Source organism: Esox lucius, chromosome 12 (assembly GCF_011004845.1).
Source record: "Esox lucius isolate fEsoLuc1 chromosome 12, fEsoLuc1.pri, whole genome shotgun sequence".
In the NCBI taxonomy this organism is placed as follows: Eukaryota; Metazoa; Chordata; class Actinopteri; order Esociformes; family Esocidae; genus Esox; species Esox lucius.
In genome coordinates, this window is record NC_047580.1 from 17,974,325 (window position 1) to 17,988,754 (window position 14,430).

A 14,430-nucleotide genomic window follows, 5' to 3' on the forward strand; every position below is an offset into this window, starting at 1 on the left:
GCTGACATGTCATGACCCTGTTTTCTACCATATTTGTTGTAGCCCTGAACTAGTTAACCTGTTTTCTTTTTATGGTCTAATATTTGTTGAAGAGTTTAATCAGAGATGTCCTCTTTCCCTACATTTGGATAAGCTCTGGTGTTGGGTAGTTGATCCCATTGTGTTCAATGTTTTTCGGTATGTGGTGCTTCATATATTGAATGAAAGGCTAGAGCTCTGTAAAAACACAATTTCTTTTGAAATCAACTTTGTTTTTGTGATAGAAAAATCAGTGGTAAAGGCTCATTTGAAAATGAAAGGTACATAATTCAAATGCATTTTTATGTTTTTAAGATTTTGTGGTGGCAACATTCTTGTCACCTATTACATTTGTAAATGTTTAATGCCATTACTGTTCATACTACTTAAATAAAACAATTAAAGCTCTACACCTAGACTTTCAACCAGGCTGCTTTTCAGAACAATCTGGTTTACTTGCCTTCCAGAACAGATTTTACACCTGCCAGCTCAGGGATTAGAACCAGTGACCTAATGTGTACTGGCCCAACACTTGACAACCTTATTTATTTAACCAGGAAAAGGACTCACTGACAGGGAAAATAAAATTAAGCAACCATACAATCCAGCACAAATTATCAACAATCACATCCGGTCCTTTCACATCAGCTCTTTTTTTCCCTCTGTAGTTTTAAAGTCATTTCAGAATTGAGTTGGCCCTTTTGGCTGTGGTGTTAAGTTAAAGTCCAGGACCTGGTTGCTCCAAACAACCATACCACTACGCGGCGGTAAGTACTGTTTTGAAATAATTCGCAGCCTTTGAATCAACGAGTAAGCGGAGTCAATTGCCGGAGAGTGTAAGGAAACGTGGCCTTAACAAAACGACAACCCTGCTTAAATGAGAAACAAGCAGTGTTGTATACACAGAAAATAACGTAAACGTGTCGGTTGGATTGGTGGAAAAACAAGCAAACATGGCCGATATTGACCAGGCATCGGTCATACCCAACGAAACTTCTCCTCCGGCTTTGGAAGGCCTGAATGCAACTGACCCAAATGTTACGGAGGCTGTCAACGCGACTGTGGCCAAGTTTGTGGCAACACCGGAGGGAACGGCACTGGCATATGGCAGCCTTGTATTTATGGCTCTCTTGCCCATATTTTTCGGTGCGCTGCGGTCAGTGAGCTGCGGCAAAAGCAAGGTAATGTTAACATGAATGCAACTTACTTTCAACTAGCTAGATAGTTTATGCAGCTTAGCGTGGAGAAGCCAATGTAGCTTATTGTTAGTTCCTGTTGGACCCCAAACAAATAAAGCTGTCTAAATCATTCCCTGTCGTCCGTAGTCTGTCCGGTGTCTCGCATACAAGTCTCATGCAGCACTAGCCAGGTGTCACTCACATTCCAGTCGGTGTTTGTATTCCTATTCAGACATTGATGTTAGCTAGTCATGGCTACCCTAGATGGCTACAGCATCGCAGTAATGTGACTGGTAGGCCTTGTATAGTAAAGCAGTATGCTAAGACGACTTGCATGTCGACCGCTTACAGCAACTTTGTAGTTGGCTACGGTAAACCACTGTTTTTGTTGAGTCCATCGTTATTTTCAATCACGACATTTAGCAAGTTGGCAAGATTCATGTCCCGGCATTTATTTGTTTCTTTTAAACCAGAGACGTGGCACTGCGTTTCGAATGAACTTTAGAAGTTACTAATTTTATTTTGTGTTGTTACATTTCCAGTCGAAATACGCATGGCAACAAACATCGAATACTGAAATCTACTTCATTGCTTTTCTGTTCCACTGTAGCTGTGGCCTTTAGCCAAATATTTCCTCTAAGAATCCCGGCCCCCTTTCCTCTGACACTTGCGCAACTGTATAGTGTGTGGAAATGGCTCTGCAAATCAGTATCATAACTACACGTGTCCATACAACCATTACTTCTGGTCTTTTAGGCAGTGGGTAGAGGAAATTACGATGGTGCATGACTTGGTTGTCTGATGACATAACTGATTAGAGAACAGGCTTTCTGTTGCCTGAAATTAAACTACATCTCCAGTGATGTTGTGAACTAGGCCTAACTGGATCCCTGCTGCCAATTGCTTCCTGTGTGGTGTTGAAGTGTGGTTGGTTGCTGCCTAATCCAGAATCTCCCCTCGCGCTTTCCTTAGATTGATTACTATATACTCAGCTAATTACTTTCTGTACACTTATTTCGTCTTTATAGGTGGCTGGAGAAAATGGTTGCGATTATGAGTACAGAGTGAGTATTAGAACTGATACTCGCAGAACACTGTCAGTTGACAGTTATATATTTTTTGACACTATATTTTTTTCTCATACTGACACCTCATTGTTCGTGGCAGTCTGGACGATGCTTCCTGACAGTGTGTCGCTGTGTGTATGTGTCTCCCATCTGTGTGTTGAATCATTAATCGTTATTAGGTACCAAATGTCCTGCCATGGGCGCAATCAATGAGGATGCTGGTCCTGGCATGCACAGGGCAAGTCCCCTGGACCAGAATCACAGTGAACAGGTTGGGGGAACACAAAGGGTTCAAGGACGGGGCTATAGAAGAAATTGACACAGAAGGTGATGAGTAAAAGGCCTCTAGTATGCACAGAGGATGTGGTTTTGGAATTGGATGGAATTAATTGCTCATTTGTTACAACTGTTTCTTGGTCCCTGCTGCTCATCGCACGGCAGTGACCTATTTTTATTCTGTTCCCTGTGCAGATCTCCTCCTTTCATTTCGATAGGCCTATTTCTAGAGAGACACCGACTGGTGACCTACCTGGAGTTTGTCAGTCACTTCAGTTTTGCCATTGTAAAGAACTAGAATTAGTCTGCGATGAGCCTCTAAAGGTCTAATATTGTTTCAGTAAGAGTGGCTGGTCTATTGATGACATCTAGTTATAGAGCTTTTGGTTCTTTCTCTCTGAATAGCAACTCTGCCAGTGTGCATTTGATACACTTTGGCCTTGGTGGGTATGGGGGCACAAGGTTGTCCACTCAACCCTTTGGATCTCTTCCCAGAACTCGTCGGACATGCCAGAGACGATCACAGGCAGAGATGCTGCACGGTTCCCCATTATCGCCAGCTGCACACTCTTCGGCCTTTATCTCTTCTTCAAAGTAAGCTTTGTCTCCAATGTTGCAACGGTTGTGCTTAGTCCTGAATCATTTCCTGTATTATGTTATATGCTGCTCCCTCCCCCAACTCTCTACATATAAATGGGGCCGGCCTCCCCTGCACCTACTAGTTGCTGTTTTATGAACTTAGTTTATAGTCTATTCATTTCTATCGGTGTAATCCCATAATGACAAAGCAAAAACAAATTTGAAGACATTTGTGCCAATTTATTGTAATGTTAAACTGAAATATCTTGTGTATAATTCAGACCCCTTGCCATGACACTACATACTGAGCTCAGATGCATCCTGTCACCGTTCATCAGATCATCCTTGATGTCTCTCGAACTTGATTGGAGTGCATCTGTGGAAAGGACATGATTTGAAAAGGGGCACACCTGTCTATAAGGTCCTACGCTTCACACTGCATGTCAGAGCATAAAGCAAACCATGAATTCCAAGAAACTCCATATATCTCTGAGAGGATTATCATGGCATTAATCTGGGGGACATTATACATTAAAAAAAATGCTGCAGCCTTGAAAGTTACCAGGAGCCCAGTGGGCTCCATCATAGTGAAATGGAAGTAGCTTATAACCACCAACAGAGTTCCTAGAGTTGGCTGTCCATTCAAACTAACAGAGAAGTACTTTTATCAGTGAGGTGATCAAGAACCCAATGGCCCCTAATATAGAGTTTGTCTGCAATGATAGGAGTACATGCATGAAGGGAAACCATCTCTACTGCACTCAACATTTCTGAACTGGTGCACACAGCTCCTCAGAATGAGGCAGTTACTCCTCTTTCAGCATGACAATAACACAAAGCACACTTCTGGAGTGGTGAGTGTGGGAATGTTCTTAAGTGTCCCAGACAAAACCCTGACTTAAACACCATTCAACATGGAGACTTGAAGCTGTGGTTGCTGCAAAATGCACTTCTACCTAGTCCTGAATAAAGGGTAATACGTACATGATATTTTGATTTGCACATGTCTAGAAACTTTGCTTTCATGTTGCTTTGTCATCATAGGTTATTGTGTGTGTGGATGACAAAAAAAAGATATATGTAATCAGTTACAATATGAAATATTGGAACTCTTCCCTGTACTACCTTCACTCCATGCTCTCATCATGTATGCTGTAACTCCGGATTGATTCATTTCTCAGATAAAGAATGAGACTAGTCAATGAAGACAGCATGTTGCCCAGGTGGATGAGAGTTTAATTATCTAATTTAATGACTAAATGTTTTTTCCTTGTTTCAATTAGATTTTCTCACAGGAGTACATCAACTTGCTGCTCTCAATGTATTTCTTTGTCCTGGGGATTTTGGCGTTGTCCCATACAATGAGGTGAGAGGCTTGATTGGGTCATCAGTTTCTGAAGTTGTCCATTGACTTCCTAAGTGTGCTTCTATTCCCTGATAAACACACTGTTTCTCCCTCTATCCCCATTAGTCCTTTCATGAACAGGATTTTCCCTGCTAACATTCCTATCAAGCAGTATCAGCTGCTTTTTACTCAGGGCTCAGGAGAGGCCAAAGAAGGTGAGGATGATTTGCCTTTAAAAGCGCTTGCTTTATTAATAGCTGTGTCTTTCAGTGACTGATGAGTCCTCACCCCCCCCCCCCCCCCCCCCCAACAGAAATTGTCAACTACGAGTTTGACACCAAGGACTTGATTTGTCTGGTCATCAGCACTGTGGTTGGGGTCTGGTATATCCTAAAGAAGGTTAGTTAATGTTCCACTGCTTAATGTGTTATTTATAGCCTTTTTATGTCACAGCAATTTTATTGCACGGTAGAGGATCATAGTGTTACCATTAAAGACCTGGATACAAATTTGTACTCTCCTAATGGTCAGAGCTGTTATTGCCTGTCTGAAGATTCCTTGGTGTATTCTTTCTATGCTCTGTATGGTTGAGAGAGGTCATTGGGGTGTGCTGTTTTTGTTGATTATATCATGTTTACATTGTTTTTTGTTCTTCCCAGCATTGGATTGCCAATAACCTTTTTGGTCTGGCTTTTGCCCTGAACGGGGTGGAGCTTCTGCATCTAAACAACGTCAGTACTGGCTGCATTCTGCTGGGCGGGCTGTTTGTGTATGACGTTTTCTGGGTAAGTCTGCTTAATAACCCTAGTATTGTATTACCAGGCCATACCACACTGGGACATTCACTACGGAACAGGACATGGAAACTGAAAGGGAACTACATAAAGCTCTCCAATAGAAACATATCAGTCTTGCAAAACATTTTCCATTTCGAAATTGTAGTTGCATATCCACTGCAACATCTGTTTTCCTCTTATTTTAATAACAGCGGCAGCCCGCCACTGCTAAATTGTGATGCGCCTCCACAGATATTTCTTGTGGTTTTTGTATTTTGCCTTCAAAATAAGTCTGCGGTGTGTCTATATAGTGTGTATTGTGTACATTTTCAAAGGAAAAATCATGTGGGAAAAATATATAAACGGAACAAAATTACTATTTAAATAATACTTTACATAATGTAAAGAATATTATAAGGTGGAGCGCACTGAGAAATGGTTAGAGCTTACATTATTTAAAGAACATATCTAATATTAAAAAAAAAATCCTATATTGATGTCGTCGTTGTCAATTTGCTTGTCCTCATTAGCTTTGGAGAGGGATTGTGTTATAATTCCAACCACACTATTTTCCATCCTCCCACAGTAATGTACAGAGGATACTTTTTCAGAAAAACTGCAGTGCCACAGTCAATGGATTGTATGCAATACTCTTGAGTTTGTAAAGTCATGGGGCACTGTTTTAAATACAGCAAAACTATATTTTCTACCCCCTCTTTAACCCCCAATGCAACACACTATACTGTACATGGAATTCATGCTGCCTCAGTTAGTAGTTACTGGCTCTTATTAGGTGTGATGTTAAGACAGTATTGTCAAATGTTAAGGAAATAAAGTTGACAAGCAAGAGAGACAGGTGTACAGGGAGGACATTTTAGCATTTCAAGCATCAAGCCTTTTGTGTTGGGAGAAATGGTAGGGGAAACACTTAACATTTTCAGCAGTTGATTTCCTCTGCCTAATGTCTGCCAAATCATGAAGCTGGTAGTATTGACTCTGTGGTGTTTTTCAATTATCTCCATAGGTTTTTGGCACCAATGTCATGGTTACTGTGGCCAAGTCATTCGAGGCACCCATTAAGTGTAAGTAAATATTTTTTTTTTAAATAGGAAAATCTATCCTGTCTCTCTTTACAGCATGCATTTCATGCCAATCATTCTGATGTCTGTATGGTCCTGTAAGCAGATGGCAACTAACTTCTGGTATTGATGTCTCCTCAGTGGTGTTTCCCCAGGATCTGTTGGAGAAGGGTCTTGGTGCCAGTCAGTTTGCCATGCTGGGTCTAGGAGACATTGTAATTCCGGGCAAGTCAACATTTTCCTCAGTCAGCAGTACTCTAATTTCACTTGCGGGCTGTCTTGTAACATCCATTAGAGGGCAGTACTGCAGTGCCAGCTTTACCACCAAACTCTGGAGCTTCTAAAAACCTCTGTGCCTGTTACATTTACTTTACTTTACTTTAATTTACTCAGGTATCTTCATTGCTTTACTCCTCCGCTTTGATGTCAGGTGAGCAATTACTCCTCTCTTAAATCATATCATATAGCATCTCTCTTTGTCCTTTGTCATTGTCATATGTGTAATGTTCTTTCTCTGTAACATGCCACTCCTCCAGTCTGAAGAAGGAGACCAGGACCTACTTCTACACTAGCTTCCTGGCCTACATCTTTGGCCTGGGCATGACCATATGGGTCATGCACACCTTCAAACATGCCCAGGTGAGAGTCCCACTTACTGGACCCAGTCCTACCATACAGTTGAATGTGTTTCTGGCTGGTACTGACTGGTCTCTGTTCCTCCCAGCCTGCCCTGCTTTACCTGGTCCCAGCCTGTATTGGGTTCCCTGTGGTCGTAGCCCTGTTGAAAGGAGAACTGACCGAGATGTTCAGGTGATAATATAAAACCTTTCCTGTTTCCATCATGTGATTTATTAATGAAAAGCTTTTTATTCATGACTTTTTTCCCCAAAGAAGATGTTTTAGTTGCGAAACACTGCGACAGAGGAACATTTTGCAGTGGAAGAAAACTGTTCACTGAAAAGTTTTGCTTCGTGGAATAGTGGTAAAAACTTGACCTGTTCCACCATGTGGCACTAGATGTCACTATCGGTGCTTTTCCTCAATGCAGTAGTTAGTTGCCTGTCTCGTATGATCATGTCTGCCTCTGAGATTTAGCATAAACCTAGTCTCCGTCACACTCCTCAGACAAACCTTTGCCTCCTGTCAAAGGTCAATGATTTAGATATTGTTTTGTGTGTGTGTGTGTGTGTGTGTCATGTCCCTGCTCATCCATGCATACCCTGCTTGGCTCAGGGTTAGGGCCTAACCTTGGTCCCCCTAATCTCAATCGGGTTCCTGGGGATGCCTGCTAGCCATAATAACAGCAACGGTTAGACACCCAGCTGTCTGGCCTGGAGAGGGAACATTCTCCAAACCTGTCCTGACAGAAATGTTGCCTTGCTTCATAATCTCCATGGTAACATCAAATCCATGACCTTGTGGGAACACAGTATGCGGAGCAAGGGAAAGAGACCTGGGGGTCAATGCTGGCAATACCAAGACTTTGTGCCAACTGCTAACCCATCATTCTAGTCTGACTGGTTCCTTTAACACTGTTGTTGTTTCTGACTCGTCAAACTTCATATTCACTCATTCTCTGCACACTTTTCTGTGTTCAGTCTCAAAGCCTTCCTCTTGGGTTTAGCCCCTTTGTAGAGCGATTCAGTTTAGGTTTCTAGACATACAATTCTCTATGTCTCTACTATGTTTCTCTGCTGTAACTACTCACTGGCTGTCCTCTTCCTCCTCCTGCTTCTCCTGCTCAGCTATGAGTCCTCAGAGGAGGTACTGCCCCACACCCCCCGGCTCACACACTATCCCACCGTGTCAGGCTCTCCCGCCAGCCTGGCTAACTCAATGCAGAGCTCCTCCTCGCCACGCCGGCGACGCAACAACCCACCCTTGTAGGGACCAGAGCACCTTTTCACCTGGGCAGGTACGCCCCATGTCTCCACCTGTCGCACCCCGTCCTGCCACCACCTCGCTCTGACATTAGTGTCATCAACCCTGATCTGCCTCCCTGTATCTGCTGTTCGGACCGTTGACTCTGGAGCGCTGCGAACCCCAGGCCACTGGCAGATTCCATGCCTTCTGTTAAAAGAAATGTAAAATATCAGGCTTTCCTTGAAGTTTCTCATGTCCAGAGATCTCATTTTTGTTCTGCCAGAGTGGTGGGGCCTGTCTAGTGCAGACGTGTTGCTTTGGCTGCGGGATTCAGAGAGCCACAGTTGTCCCTTCATTCTCTAGGGCAGCAGCTCACCCAGATGTTTCATTTCTGCTTGTTGAAGTCCCGGGCTAGCTTTAGTTTCATCACTCATTGCTTTCCCATCGGTTGATCTTTTATCAGCATGATAATTCTTTTTTTACTTTTTTAAATCTATCTTCAAATGAATGTTGAAACCACACGCTTGTGAAGTCCATTGTGACTTTGTCTTAATCATATTTCTATATTCTTTTTTTCTGACAGGTATGAGGAAGTCTCTCCGGAAAATCCTGCAGTGAAAGAAAAGGCCACAGAGGCTGAGAAAAAGGACAAGTAACGACTAGGAGGTCTCACAAGCCCTGCCCATCACTTGCTGTCACCCCATTTCACAGCAGCCAACCTCAGTACCCATTCTGGGAGTGTGTTCATGTCCTGCTCTACATGGAAATGGCTGATTTATTAAATAATTGTTTTGACATTTGTTACAGAATATGTGCAACAGCTTATCTGGTGCCTGTTTTCCTTTTTATGTTTTCCTTTCATCCTGTTTGCCTTGTGCATTCTCATGACATTTAAATTTTTTATTTAAAAGGCCAGAAATATTGACCATGTCTGTAAACCATCTGAATTATTTATGTCTCTTCAAAGTCTGGTCTTGGTTTGATTTTCAAAGGCCTTTTCCATTTAAAATGTGAAGCATAATGGGATGGTGTAAGGGATGCTGGCTATGACTCTAGTATTGTGCCATAAACATGCTTTACATGAAAGTTCACATTTGACAATTGTTACTTATATTAATGGAACCAGGATCTCCATGGTTCTTGGTACTGTGGTGGTGGAAGACATTAGAATGTCCCAGGGTACCGTTGTTAAGCATCCTGGCATTAAGGAAGTAACTGAACTTGGGCAATCAATCAGATCTAGATGTTTTTTGGAGGTGACCAAATGGACCAAATTATTCCTCTGATTGCTTTAGATTGAGGGTTTTACTTTGATAAATGTAGTTATAATAGGTGTGTAAGTTCTGGCCTTTTACAGAATGTATCAGTGGGTTTAAAATTCTGACAAGCTTTTTTCATGTTATTGCTCTAAAATAGATTGAACATTTTTGTAAAAATGTGTTTTGCTAAAGATTATGTTCATGCTTGGTCTGATGTAGCCCTATCATTTTAAAGCATCTCTCTTTTCTCCCATGTTTTACTTGTGAAAGTCAAAGTTTATGAGCCTTTGTTCAGAAGGCAATATTTTATTTTCAATAAATGTGGGTGTTTATCACCATAGTAGAGAAGCATATCTAATGGGTGGTTTTCTTTTAACAAAGTGGTGCTGATTGTTGGCACATCCATGGGTTATTATGGTAATTAATCTGATTATAAATACTTTCATCATAAACTGAAACGTTATTGTAGGAGCTTTCAGAGAAACAAAACATCCTACTGTAATTGCATTTGCAGCCTGAAGGACAGAGCAGAGTACACCTCGTCTGATGGAAAAGGCACAGAAGATTAGGACGATAAATGATAAAGGTTTGGGTGTTGCTTGTAAAACTCAAGCAATTGCAGCTGTGCTTCAGTCTGTTCCGTCCGTAGTATTCAGCTGCTGAGTGAGAGGTGAAGGTCGACTGGATGGGGAACAAGGCTCCCAGAAAGTCTCAACTTCACCGAGCTGAGTGGAACTTCAAACTACCTGCGGTGTCTGCCAAACCTGAGAATCACGGAACAGACTATCCGACATTAAAGGGGAACTTGCTAAGTACCTCCCTTGCTTCTAGAGGGGGCATATATGCAGAAACATTTAGAGCTCTAGACAGCCTTATCAGCTATGTTTAACAACTATTTAGCTACAACATTTGGTTTGGAATTACTGTTATTGGAGCCTTTCCTGGTATAATGACCAACCGAGTTTAATCCTTTTATACGTTTCTCAGGATCCTTTGTGCGGTCGGATAGACATATTTATGGGTAGCTTAGCCACTGCTACTAGGTAGCTATAGCTTGCTACTTATGGAGAGTTTACCTGAATTGAAATATGGCCAACACAACAGTTCGGTTTTCAGGTCCATATCAGCCTGTGTTCCTCCATAGCTTGTAAGCGATCCCTATTATTGTCCAGAAATGTATTACAATTTATTTGAGAGGAGCAAAGCAAAAAAGCTGAACTAACATAAACAATCGGGAAAATCACCGAGAAGAGGCCAATATTAAGAAATTATTTGTCAGGTAAACAAAATACAGTATTTGTCTGTGCTTGACTTGGGTCTGGAACGGCTTCTGTTACTTCTAGTTTTAGGCAAACAGCCTTATTAACATACGATTTGTTAGCTCCTGCAATTATTTTATCCCAGGTCAAGTGCTGTCTAATACATTTTATATTATAATTTGCATTTCCTGCATTTGTATGATGAACAAAGCAGATTCAATTAGGGTTACAGTGTTTTAAATATGTAGATTGCAGATTTGGTCCTCAGAACTTGCCTCTCTTAATTGGTTGGATAAAATTTGGGGCCAGTTTCTCAGTCACAGATTAAGCCTAGTCTGCTACTAAAAAAACTATCTTAATAGAGTTTTCTATTGAAATAGATTTTCTTAGTCCTAGTGTGAGAAACCGCCCCTTTGTGTTCAGTGAGATAAAAAGTAATTAAGCCTCACACATCTGTCATTTGCAGATGTTAGGGAGTCACAAATTGGCAATGCAAAAGAAAATGTGTTTTGCAAATAAAGTGATTGGATGCACCTAGTAGTGGTGCTAGAAGAGTTTTCTGGCCATAGCATAATGTGCCAAAAAAATTTTTTTGCACTAAATAGGACACCTAGAATGTTTGTGTTTGTAAGTTGTGAAAAGTGAAGAAAATACATAGTCTTTGAGCTGAGATGTATCCCAGAGTAGTCAGCCCTCTATAGCTACGGTCCAAGCATGTAGTAATGGTAGAACCATAACACCTAGGATCTCCAGGAAGACAAAAGAGATTAATGTTTTGTTGTAAGAGTCCAGTACAGAAAGACAGTTACTCCTACTGCTCTTAGAGGCTTGTGTCTGGAGTGGCTGTCTTGATTCAAAGTTGTAACTGTTAGCTAGCTTCTTTCTTGCTTTTTCTAGACAATTTAGTACAACAAATCCAGCAAATAATGCCAAGTCCCCAGAGTTTTTTTTTTTCTTTCTTTTTTATAGAACACAAGAGTGTGATTTAGGTGCTAGCACCCAGATTGAAGCAGTCCTCTTGTTGTACACCTGTGTTAAAATTCTGTTTGCGGGATAACAACAGTGCTGGCGGGTTCTGCAGATGGTGGATCACAATTGGCTTATCCTGCTGGGGGTGGACACGTGGGATGTTAGACTGGACTGTATTTTGTTGCAGTTTGGCGACTCCTTGTGGTCCAGCATCTGCAAGCTCAATCCACTTTGTTGGACTGCAAATGTGCTCTCCTCCAGCAAAAGCTGAATGGCTTTGAAGAGACGTGCATTGGAGAACACATGTCGCTCTTCGATTCCCCCGAACCTTCTGTGGACTTGCTCTAATGAGGCATGGCCTCAAGTAAAAAATTCGACATCAAAAACTGCGAGGAAAATGTGGTCACATTGGAGAAAGACAAAGAAAGAACGCGGCTACAGCACGTGTTTCAGATTGGCCTCTCATGGCCATACAGTTCAAGGAGAGGCAGGCTGACATACTGATTAACAGATGCAGACAGACAAACAAGCTTAGAGGTATTACCAAGATAACATCTGGTGACTTGGAAATTGAAGTGGTGTGATGGAATTACTGCCCCTGCTATGGAGAAGTGTTAGGGATTAAGTGGGTCTCAAGGGATGTAATGTTGTATGAGTGCTTGTAGATTGCGAAGATACCACAAGAGGGTGTGGTGGGTTACTGCATCACACAGCAGTGTGACCTCCGTTGGTGGGGATCACTGTAAAAACCCCGGGGGGGGGGGGGGGGTATTGTAAAATGCGGTAGCTTTAGTCTGATAGCCAGATAATGGTGATAGAAACTGGAGACGAGTCTGAGGTCAATGCCTATTGTCCTCCCCTCTCACACATCCAGCCTTCCACTATGAAACATGACAACTCCACCTGACATTTGTCACTTAAGTGGCAACACCTATGAATCACAATGATCTCTGTGGAAAAGTGGCTTTACCATACTACCTTACTGTCTGACCGTAGGTAATAGTAATATACACTGCTCAAAAAAATGAAGGGAACACATAATCATCACAGTATAACACCAAGTCAATTAAACTTCAGGGATATCAATCTGTCCAGTTAGGAAGCGTAAGCGATTGTGAATCAGTGTCACCTGTTTTGGTGCAAATGAAAGTGACAACAGGTGCACAGGAGAGGCAACCCCAAGACAACCCCCAAAAAGGGACTGGTTTTGCAGGTGGTGACCACAGGTAATTGCTCTCTCCTTATCTTTCCTGACTGATTCTGCTCTAGTTTTGTGTTTTCCTAGTGCCCTTGTCATTACTGGTAGCATGAGGCGGTACCTGCAGCCCTTTCAGGTTGCATCGGTAGTCCAGCTCCTCCAGAATGGCACATCCATATGTGTTGTCACAAGGTTTGCTGGGTCTCCCAGTACAGTCTCCCAGTACAGTCTCAAGGAGACAGGCCGTTAGAAGAGGAGAGCTGGACAGGGCAATAGAAGGGCATCAAACCATCAGCAGGACCGATATCTGCTCCTTTATGCAATGAGGAACAGGAGGAGCACTGCCAGAGCTCTACAAAGTGACCTCCAGGGGGCTACTGGTGTGCATTTTTCTGACCAAACTGTCAGAAACAGACTCCACGAGGGTGGCATGAGGGCCCGACGTTCTCTAGTGGGACCTTTGCTCACAGCCCACAATTGTGCTGCTCAATTGGCATTTGCCAGAGAACACCAGAATTGGCAGGTCCATTGACACCCCGTTCTGTTCACAGATGAGAGCAGGTTCACACTGAGCACATACGTGACAGACGTAAAAGAGTCTGGAGACGCTGTGGTGAATGTTATGCTGCCTGCAACATCGTCCAGCATGACTGGTTTGGCGGTGGGTCAGTGATGGTCTGGGGAGGCATATCCTTGGAGGGTCGCACAGACCTCCACAAACTAGTCAACGGTACCCTGACTGCTGTTGGGTCTGAGGATTTGACCCCAGTATCTATCATCTGACTTAACGCTGGTGCAGTTTGCCCTGGGTTTCTCCTAGGGCAGGACAATGCCTGGCCAGAGTGTGTAGGCCGTTCCTGGATGATGAAGGCATTGATGCTATTGACTTGCTTTCACGTTCCCCAGACCTAAATCCATTAGAGAACCTCTGGGACATTATGTATTAGTGCATCCGACGCCGCCAAGTAGCACCACAGACTGTCCAGGAGCTCACGATGTCCTCATCCAGGTCTGGGAGGAGATCCCCCAGGACACCATCCACCGTCTCATCAGGAGCATGCCCAGACGTCTGGTGTGCATACAGGCACATGGGGGCCATACACACTACTGAGTCACATCAAGTTGGAACAGCCTGTGACTTTCAAATGTTTACTTTGATTTTCGGTGTCAGTTTGAATCCAGCCCTCAATCGGTTGGTGATTTTGGTTTCCATTGACCATTGTTACGTCATTTTGTTCTCAACAAACTACAAGATTTTGATCTTTAATATATTTCATTCATCAAGATCCGATGTGTGATTTAAGGGTTCCCTTCATTTTTTTGATCAATGTATTATCATAATTTAGGATATAAACTCCCCCCCCTCTATAACAACCTCCTTCTCCCAGCTCTGACAGGATGCTGGATGCCGGAGACAGAAATTATCCAATCACTGAGGGAAGATGAGTTATATGAAAATAACACTGAATATTTGGGGGGTCATGGCTCTCTGCCCTGCTGTGTTTGTAGAGTCTCAGGATGCAAACCTGTTCCCAGCATTCACTTTGCACCAGCTCGCAGTGCC

At 42.7% G+C, this 14,430-nt stretch overlaps 1 protein-coding gene across 7 annotated transcripts; it reads left to right on the plus strand.

The window, feature by feature from the left end:
- Nucleotides 1–731: 731 nt before the first annotated feature.
- On the plus strand, nucleotides 732–9,788 carry hm13 (histocompatibility (minor) 13). 7 transcript variants are annotated; one of them, XM_034295968.1, is made up of 15 exons: nucleotides 732–1,199; nucleotides 2,225–2,260; nucleotides 3,035–3,133; nucleotides 3,844–3,972; nucleotides 4,402–4,484; nucleotides 4,590–4,678; nucleotides 4,777–4,862; nucleotides 5,123–5,248; nucleotides 6,264–6,321; nucleotides 6,460–6,543; nucleotides 6,712–6,748; nucleotides 6,855–6,957; nucleotides 7,043–7,128; nucleotides 8,064–8,233; nucleotides 8,765–8,849. In XM_034295968.1, exons 1-14 carry the CDS (start codon nucleotides 972–974, stop codon nucleotides 8,203–8,205), a joined length of 1,386 nt encoding a protein of 461 aa, XP_034151859.1. In that variant the 5' UTR covers nucleotides 732–971; the 3' UTR covers nucleotides 8,206–8,233; nucleotides 8,765–8,849. The 7 variants fall into 7 exon arrangements, with proteins under 7 accessions (XP_034151859.1, XP_010898291.1, XP_034151860.1 ...); XM_010899989.5 differs by lacking the exon at nucleotides 3,844–3,972 and having other exon boundaries at nucleotides 738–1,199; XM_034295969.1 differs by lacking the exon at nucleotides 2,225–2,260 and having other exon boundaries at nucleotides 738–1,199.
- The last annotated feature ends 4,642 nt before the right edge of the window (nucleotides 9,789–14,430 follow it).

Bases quoted from the DNA above. Each gene is read 5' to 3' on its own strand.
- hm13 (XM_034295968.1), top strand. From the start codon at position 972: ATGGCCGATATTGACCAGGCATCGGTCATACCCAACGAAACTTCTCCT. The intron at 2,261-3,034 runs GTGAGTATTAGA...ATCTCTTCCCAG, and splicing joins GTTGCGATTATGAGTACAGA to AACTCGTCGGACATGCCAGA. The intron at 6,544-6,711 runs GCAAGTCAACAT...TAATTTACTCAG, and splicing joins AGGAGACATTGTAATTCCGG to GTATCTTCATTGCTTTACTC.